Below are 9041 nucleotides of genomic sequence, written 5' to 3' on the forward strand. Positions count from 1 at the left end.
TGTCCCATCAAGGCACATGTAGTGCTTGAGGTTCACTGTACATTCTTTACTAAATTCATATATAATCTCCACTCACAATTGTGAGTATGGCCAAAAAATAAAACGAAAAGATCAAAGGAAAAAAATTAAGTATTTGTTGATGGTACTCTAATGTCTATTTATTGTGTGGTCAACACATTGAAAGCAACTTCTATAGTCTCTTAAGATCTAATGGTTGATGCCAAATGCACACAATCAAGGCTCCGTTATTTCTACATATCCACCATAGAATACATATTATTTGTGTATCAAAAATTTTCTCCTATGGTTTGTGGTTATTGTTGTACTTCAGGAGTTTTTTCACTACGAGTTCCAGGTTGTCTTGTGATGCATACGGGATTTGTAATTTGCTATGTAAATACAAAAGGGTCTGAGCCCTCCTTTGAAAGGGTGCGCACATGATAGTTTGCTAGCGAGGACTTTTGTGCAACCCAAAATTAAGGACGCTATCGCCAAGCCCTCTTCGCACACACGATCTATGTCATCTCCATCGAGCTCGCTCTCTCTCACTTTGCTTCTTAGCTAGATTGATGGGCTACAACAGCAAACCACATTCAAAGCCCTACTTTGATGGGTTTGTTGCAGTGGGGTAGGAATTCCTGCAACATTATATTGTCTTGCCGCTCGTTGCAACGAGCGTTCAACTGCATGTGTGCGCTCTTTTTCAGAGAGAGAGAGAGAGAGAGAGAGAGAGAGAGAGAGAGAGAGAGAGAGAGAGAGAGAGAGAGAGAGACCGGGGGGGGGGGGGGGGATGTCAAGGGGGTAGGGGATACAAGCTGGAGGAAATTCAAGAAATCGCTTATTAAGAGAGTATATTCGCTCTTATGTTTTGGTGGCGGAGAGGGGATTGCTCAAGCAGGAGGCTGCAAGTTGTGCAAACAGGAGGGGGCTGAGGTGTTTTGGTGGAGGTTGGGGGGAGGAGAGGTCTTGCAAGTGGGATGCGACGGAGGGGAGCCGAGAAATATACATTTTTGAAATTTAATGTGCAGTCTTTTTGACAGACAAGAGTTGTTGCGCTAATGGTCTAGAGTGGCTCAAGTAGAGTGGATCTATGTTGCACGCAAGTTCTACTCGGGGAGGATACTTTGCTAAACGACAGGGAGCTCGATTAGAAATGCTCTTGAGGTGATTCCTTGTAATAAATTGAAGGGAAAATTACCAAAATACCCCTCTAATTTTTGGAAATTCCCAAAATACCCCCGATATTTTGTCATAATTTCTCAAAATACCCCTCAAATTTTCCAAAATTCCCAAAATACCCCTGGTTGTGAGATTAAATTTTTCTAAAGATTAAAAAATTTGTACCTTTCATAAGAAGACTGATTGTCTATCAATACAAGATACTAGAACTAGAATTTGACTAGGTTATGTAGGCTTTGGAGATGAATTGCTTCATTATTTTTAGATGTAATTGCCCTTTTTTGCGAGGTAATTTGTGACTAATTACTTGCTAAGCACTCAAAAACGGATCTTGATTGTTAGAAAACAATGAAGGAATGATAAGATTGAATAATTCAACCAAAATAGATACAAGGGTATTTTGGGAATTTTTAAAATTTGAGGGGTATTTTGAGAATTTCCACAAATTACAGGGGTATTTTGGTAATTTTCCCTAAATTGAAAGGGAGCTCTAGGTAATACCAAGGGATTGTAATGGGAGAGAGCGAGCGCTACAATTGGAGAGGTCCAATTGTACCCAATGGGAGAGCTCCAAGCGTAGCTGCGAGTTTTTCGTACATTTGGAGGTTCAAGGACAGCACCGCCTGGAACATTCTGGGTGCCTCCGAGGTTCCTTTCCACTTGCTACTAGAGCAAAGTCCAGCGCGCGCCTCTACTCTGGCCTCCGCTCTCTCTCCAGTCTCCACACCTAAACGACACCGGATATCTATCATGGCGTCTCTGATGCAGCCACTCTCTTCTTCTTCCTCCGGCACGGGTACTTTCCACTGTCATCGCAGCAGCGCGCTACAATCCCTTAAGCTCAGGTGTTCTGTGAGAGCGTCGTCCCGAAGCTGCAAGCCCCGCAAATGGAAGCTTATCTCGCAGGTTCGCTTTCCCTTTTCAGCTACTGTTTGGCAATGCAGCAATCGCACCGGATATTACTGTCTTGCACGATTGCATGCAAATGAGAAGTATTGCACGCAATCCAGAAGATTTTTTCGACCTGGTCTTGTATCATACACCGCAGGCCCCTCGATTTCTTTCTTGGAGTTCAAGCTACAATGTTGTCAGCAAATATTTTTTATCTAACCACAACGTTTTTCAATAACCAGCTTGATTTTGTCCTGGGCCGACCGCAATCATGTTTAAGTGGATTTTGCTGTACTTCAATCGAGGTTGAGCTCCTATGCTACACCACACTGTGGTCTGTGTTAGCCAGTCAAGCCATTTGCTTGACTGCATCAACTAATGCTAGCATTGGGAAACTTTTAGCAATGGGGGCTCTGCAAGTTGCACGGAGAGGCCATTTTAATAACATCTGCGTATGCATCATTTTGTGCATCAATGATCTGGATTGTGCAGGCTAGCTTTAGGGCAACTTATACCAAGACACTTGGTCAAAAGTTATTAACCTTGGCCTTTGGTCTTTGGTCTACTTTCAGGTCTGGGGGGGAAACATTTCTTCATGCTCTGGTCATCATTTATCTGCGAGGAAGAGTTTATCACACAGACTAAGAAGTATTCAGTCAAATGATGAGACTGATGGATCTGCAAAGACCGGCAATGTCTTAGAAGAAGAAAGACCTCAACTGTCCGATGTAGGAAAGGAGAGTGCAGAGGACAAGCCTGATGCTACAAATGGCAGCACTCAACATCCAGAAGTTAATCCCCCTGAGGAAAATGTCAAAGCAGAGTCACATGAGAACAAGCAAGAAGTAGATTGGAAACTAGATAGTGATTTTAAGAAGTTCATGAGCAATCCCTCCATAGAATCTGCACTCAAGTTGGAAAAGAAGCGAGCAGAACAAAGACTTCTGCAGCTAGAGAAGGAAAGAGGTGGAAATTTCTTCCAAAATTTGTTTTCAGGTTTAGTAAAGAATGCTTTGGTGAAGGAGAAGGAAAGATTAGAAAAGGCAGAGGCAACTTTTAAAGCTCTTGATCTGAGCAAGGTGTGTGTTGTGTACTCACAAATTATGCAAAGGGTTCTGAAAAAATTCTAATTTGTCTTCGCATTGGTATTTTATGGGTGGATGGATTGTGTGCAGTTACGAAGCTGTTTTGGTTTTGATACCTTCTTTGCAAACGATGTGCGGAGGTTTGGTGATGGTGGGATTTTTATCGGAAATCTAAGGAGACCTTTGGAGGAAGTAAAGGACAAACTGGAGAAGCGGCTTACTGAAGCTGCAGGGAGGGAGGTTGTGCTTTGGTTCATGGAAGAACAAGTCAATGATTCAACAAAGCAGGTGTGACTGACTTTTGCTTTTTCTGTTCTCTTTGCCTCGTCACTTTCTTCTCCTCTTCAAATTTTGAATTGGCTTCTCGCATTGTATAGGTATGCGTTGTGCAACCAAAGGCAGAGATAGATTTGCAGTTTGAATCAGGTAAACTTAGCACCTTTGGGGGCAACATTACTGCGCTTCTTCTTGGTGTTACAACTCTTGGAACCATTGCTGTGATGAGTGGATTCTTTCTACAACCAAATGCAACATTTGACGACTATGTGTCAAGAGTGCTGCCTCTTGCAGGGGGCTTTGTGACAATCATTGGTGTTTCAGAGGTACGTGAGTTCAGTATCCAAGATTCTATGTTATTACTAGTATCAATCTTTTAATATGATACAAAAGGATTTACCTTGTGCACACAACCATCAAAGTCAAGTTTTTATGCAAATAAAACTACACGTCTAGGGTCATCTGCTCTTTCACGATGAGGGCTTACGTAGTGAATCTCAAGACAAAGTGACTTAGTCAAGACATGATCAAAACTAAGACTTGGTAAGGAACCATTTCATCTCGCTTGGAAGTCTTAGAGTGAAGAAAGGACGGGCAAGTCACTTTTGCAGCCTTTCTTCACTAAATTTCTTTCTTTAAGAGAGTGGAAATAATTACAGAGGGGTGTGCTAAAGCGCTTTGTGATCTCCTAATCTCCTGCATGGGTTCCAGAAACAAAAACACCAGAGGCGAAGGCACTTTGGTGGGCTGACAATGACACTGGAGCAAATGGGATTAGATAGCTCAGTAGTCCTAGCCGCAAACGATGGATATTAATTGCAGCGTTTATCGACCCGCGCAGTGATGCAGCTCATGCGTCAAATATCCCACATGGGAATGAGTACCTTCGCCTACTATCGCGGCTATTTTAGGTCTATACGTGTGCAAGGAGAAGAAAATGCTGAAGGAAAGGTAAAGAGAAAGAAGATACACATGTAAAATGACACACACATTGCATGCAGGCTAGGCCACCTCTTTATATCAACATACAAAGTCTTTTGACTTTAAGCTTTCATGAGGCTTTTCATTTCCTAGACCCGCCCTTCACTTGTGTGCGTTTGAGATATTTTGAAAGGATTTCTATCTTACCAAAACTTTGGAGAACCGATGGTTTTCAAAAAAGTTAACTCAAGACGTACATAGTGCCATGGAACTTGACTGAGAAAAGGAAAGGTAAAGAAAAGAAACATGCTCGCCCAACCTCCTCTTTATATAGAGGATACAAAGTCCTCTGACTTTCCAATTTTCTGACATTTTTCAGTGCCTACACTTTCACCCTTCTCTTTGCAGTCCTCGCCTAAAACCTTCCATTTTTCAAGCTCCCCTTCCTATTCTCAACATTTCATCCTAAATTAATAGAAAAAAAATTCCTTTTTTTGAGATTGTGAATATATAAAATATATTGTTGATGGGTGTGTGTGTGTGTGTTTGAGAGAGAGAGAGAGAGAGAGAGAGAGAGAGAGAGAGAGAGAGAGAGAGAGAGAGAGAGAGTTTGAGAGTTTGAGAGTTTTCTAGGTGGCAACAAGATGGGTGGCATCTTCCTACGGAGTAAAACTGAGCCCATCCTTCCTTATTCCCTCTAATTGGACTGGTTGCCTGGGGGTCGTGAACAATTATGAATCCTTGTTGCCCAACAAGAAAGCTCTCTTTGACATTGCAGCTACTCGTACCACCAGTGCATATGTAACATCTTTTTTGCTGGCGCTAGTAGCATTCTGGCTGGATGGTAGCATCAATGGTGGAGAGAATGCTTTGTAAGTGACAGCTTTTGCGGTTGTATCATAGTGATCAAGTTTTATGTGCATTACTTATGTACATCCATATACGCATGCGCATGTGCGATAATGCTGAGTCTTTCCGGCCATGCATATAGAGCTTGGGAAAATACATAGTGATATGAATGGATAAAGCATAACACTGAAGGATCATATCATCATGCTCTGTTTTGTTGTCTTACACAGATGTTCCAGTTTTCTTTGGATGATGGGTGATTTCATTGCCCTTGTGCAGGTACATTAGGCCACAGTTTTTCTTCAACAATCCGTTGTTGTCATTCATTCAATATGTTACTGGTCCGTACAGTGATGAGCTTGGGAATGTTCTTCCTCAAGCTGTGCCGGGTGTCGGTGTACCTGTGGACCCCCTTGCATTTGCTGGGCTTTTGGGTGGGTAGTTTGTTCTGTGATCATCTGGTGTTTGTTCAAGCACGTGAATTTTTCTTGACTTCGTCGATTGTCGTGCACAAAAGAGTTTCTGATTGCCATGTATGATATGAGCTGGAATTGGGCCTAATGCCAGTGTTCCATGCAGGTATGGTTGTTACCTCACTGAATTTGCTGCCCTGTGGTAAGTTGGAAGGTGGACGTATTGCACAGGCTCTTGTTGGGAGAAAGGTAGCAAACCGGCTTTCAATTTTCACTTCCTTGGGTCTCGGACTAGGGGGGCTGACTGGAAGCATCCTGTGCTTAGTGTGGGGCTTTATTGCAACTTTCTTCCGTGGAGGGGAGGAGCTTCCGGCTCAAGATGAGATTACTCCTCTGGGTCAAGGTCGTTATGTGTGGGGCCTTGTTCTAGCCGCCCTTTGCTTCTTGACGTTGTTCCCGAATAGTGCAGGAACTTTTCCGAGTGCTTTCTACACTCCGCCTTTCTTCAGAGGAGAGTTTTGATGAGGAATGCTCATTTTGGAAGGATCAGTCGTACAAGTATGAAAATTGTGGATACGAAGAAGGGAACAGCCCTGCTGTGTTTGCAGCTCCATTGGTCTTGGTAATGCAAGCAGGGAATGTATCATATGTAACATATGGTGTGTAATACAATGTATCATAAGGTGTACTACAATGTTCTCTGTAGAGGTGAGCTTTGCAATTGACCTATGCCTTACAAGAACATTTTGCTCTCGAAATAAGAGACTAAGGGGTGTTTTTGGTGTCATACAGTGGTCTCATGGAGTCTTGGCTATGTTGACGATGCTTTGGGCAGAAACATAGGGTGAAGAAGGGAAATTCATGTAGCAGATACTTTGTGATGTTCTTGACCCTTTGAGCTTTCGCTCTTGGGTGTGTGCTCTCGAGCTTCGAGAGAGCTGTAGAGTGGGCTTTGCTATGAGTGATTTCTTTCTATTTGGTGGCAAGGTTGTGCGATGGAAGAAATCTATGTTTTGTAGCTAACATTGCCTGACAAAATCTTTGCCCATTGAAGTGGTATTCTGTTGGAATGCAGCCTTTAAATTGTTTCAACTGATGAAAAGAAGGCTTAGTACTCTTCTTGCTCGTATGTACACCAACTTGTAAATTTTTTGCCGGTTTTCTCCAAGGCAAGTTTGAAATCTAGCGGTGGATTTTGGAATCTAGCATTGAAAGATTAATCCAGGACGTCGCCTTCACCAAATTCACTTTTGACTTTAACCCGTAGTTGAGCGAAATGTGGACGGATTACTACAATATGGTCTCTTTGGGATAGATTCATGCTATCGTAGAAAAGGAATTGATCCACGCTAACCAGTAGAAATGGTAGTCTTGTGCATTATCGTTTTTTTTTGTTCACTGAAGCAAAATTTGCCATTGTTTTTTTTAATTTTTTGGCCCAACTTACATTATGTGAGTGAGAATATTGTAGAGTGCACATGAATAGCTCCAACTAGGCCTACCTTTCGATAGCAAGGCAGCCGCTTATATTGATTATCATGAAGGTATAGCGGACTAGATTATCTTGGCACCCTCGTTCACACCCAGGCATGCCCGACCACAGCACCCCTCCGCCCTTAGGGAGAAAAAGATGCAAGATTGGATTGAGAAGGCACTAGACATGACTGAATGGATTGCATCAACTCCAACACGTTCATCAAGGGGGAGTGATCATACAACAGTTTAGGGGGCTAGAAACTGAACTTGGGGGCTAGACTCGACATCGTGCCGATCGTCATCAAGGCACGGAACTCGTACATCTTGCTTATGCAAACATTAGGTCGTTATCCCAATGTAATGGACAAGACGAGGAACGACCATTGAGAAACAAAGAGATAAATTTTGGCGACATGCATCCCTCTCCATAAGAGGCTTGGTGAGTGTGAGTTGAGAAGTTATTTAAACAAAGTTTGACACTAAGAACACTAAGAGAACTTGAGGAACACATAAAAGAGAAAAGGATAAGCTGTGGGGTTAAGAGTCTGCATCACCAATATGAAAATGGAAAGACCAGGCACCTCTGCAAGAAAACTGCAACAACTCTTGGATCTTTGAACATAGTGGAAACCTAAATGGCAAAAAACAATCACGAAAAACTATACGCATCAACCAATTGGCCACTCCTTTGCTGGGATTGATTGTCGTTGGCCTGGAAAGAGCTATACTTTCTTGTGTTTTTGAGTAGCTCTCTGTTGACGACCATCCAGGCGCTAAGGAAAATCGAAGAGCAAGAATGATGTGGGTCACAGCTGGGTAGTGGTGGGAGAACAACACACGTTCATGTGTCGTAGATGTCACCTTCAGAGATTTGGCCAGCTTATCAGATTCTGTGTTCATACATATTGATTTGGTCCTTGACAGCTCTACCGCTGCTAATGAATAGGTGACATTCTTGTTGTTGTTGGTGAGTCCGGTACAATGCATGAGCTTGCTAAAGGGTTGCATACCATGGATCGACTCATCATCTTGAGGCAGCTCCAAGATGAGCAAGAAGCTTTGGAGGCACCGCACACGTGTAGCTTGTTTCCAACTGGCCTTGATGAAAGGCCTGAAGAAAATGGGTAGCCCAACTTGTAACAAAAACAGAGCTCTTGCGATCAGGGGCTGAAGGAAATGTGCAACCGTGATGGTGATTAAGACGGACAACAGCAAGAAGATAGCGAGAAAGCAAGAGCTAGCCAACAGGTCATTAAAAGGCATCATCATGTTGAATTGAAAGCCTTGTTAGGCTGGACTTTTTCGAACTATCTGTGGAGGAGAAAACAGCGCAAGCTACTGTGCGTTAGTGCTTATTGAGAGCTGGTAGCAAAAAAGTTGCAGAATAATAGAGTTGCAAGAAGAAAAGATATTGTGTGTAGACTAGCCAGGGTCATGCCAGAAGAACGCCATCATAGTGAATGGCCAAGAACCTATTGGAGCTAGCAAGAAGTGCCCGTCAACTCCACCAATGTAGAGTGCACAGAAATAGCTCCAAGTAGGCCAACCTTTCGATAGCAAGGCAGCCGCTTATATTGATTATCATGAAGGTATAACGGACTACATTATCTTGGCACCCTCGTTCACACCCGGGCATGCCCGACCACACACCACAATATATTAGAAAATGAAATATTTTCAAGAGAAAATTACCAAAATGCCCTTCTAATTTGTGGAAATTTCCAAAATATCCCTCAAATTTTAAAAATTCCCAAAGTACCCCCATAATTTGTCGTAAATTCCCAAAATGCTCTTCAAATTTTCCAAAATTCCCAAAATACCCCTGGTTGTGAGAGTAAATTTCTTGAAAACCAAAGAAACTTGTAGCTTTTCATAAGAAGAGTGATTGTCTACCATACCATACAGGATGTTAAAACTAAATTTTGAGCTGGTTATGTAGGCTTTGGAGATG

The 9041-nt window shown here is 42.6% G+C and overlaps 1 protein-coding gene across 2 annotated transcripts; it reads left to right on the top strand.

Moving 5' to 3' along the window:
• The first annotated feature begins 1692 nt into the window (after positions 1–1692).
• Positions 1693–6739, top strand: EGY3 (ethylene-dependent gravitropism-deficient and yellow-green-like 3). Of its 2 annotated transcripts, XR_015188243.1 has the most exons (8): positions 1693–2085; positions 2643–3149; positions 3246–3443; positions 3533–3757; positions 4986–5224; positions 5481–5635; positions 5781–6322; positions 6407–6739. XR_015188243.1 is itself a non-coding variant. In XM_086513216.1 (7 exons), the coding sequence occupies exons 1-7, from the start codon at positions 1693–1695 to the stop codon at positions 6134–6136; spliced, it is 2073 nt and encodes a 690-aa protein (XP_086369342.1). In that variant the 3' UTR covers positions 6137–6739. The 2 variants fall into 2 exon arrangements, 1 of the variants encoding a protein (XP_086369342.1); XM_086513216.1 differs by having other exon boundaries at positions 5781–6739.
• Positions 6740–9041: the final 2302 nt, after the last annotated feature.

This window comes from Adiantum capillus-veneris, chromosome 5, assembly GCF_014529385.1.
Source record: "Adiantum capillus-veneris isolate H3 chromosome 5, ASM1452938v2, whole genome shotgun sequence".
NCBI classification, from domain to species: domain Eukaryota; kingdom Viridiplantae; phylum Streptophyta; class Polypodiopsida; order Polypodiales; family Pteridaceae; genus Adiantum; species Adiantum capillus-veneris.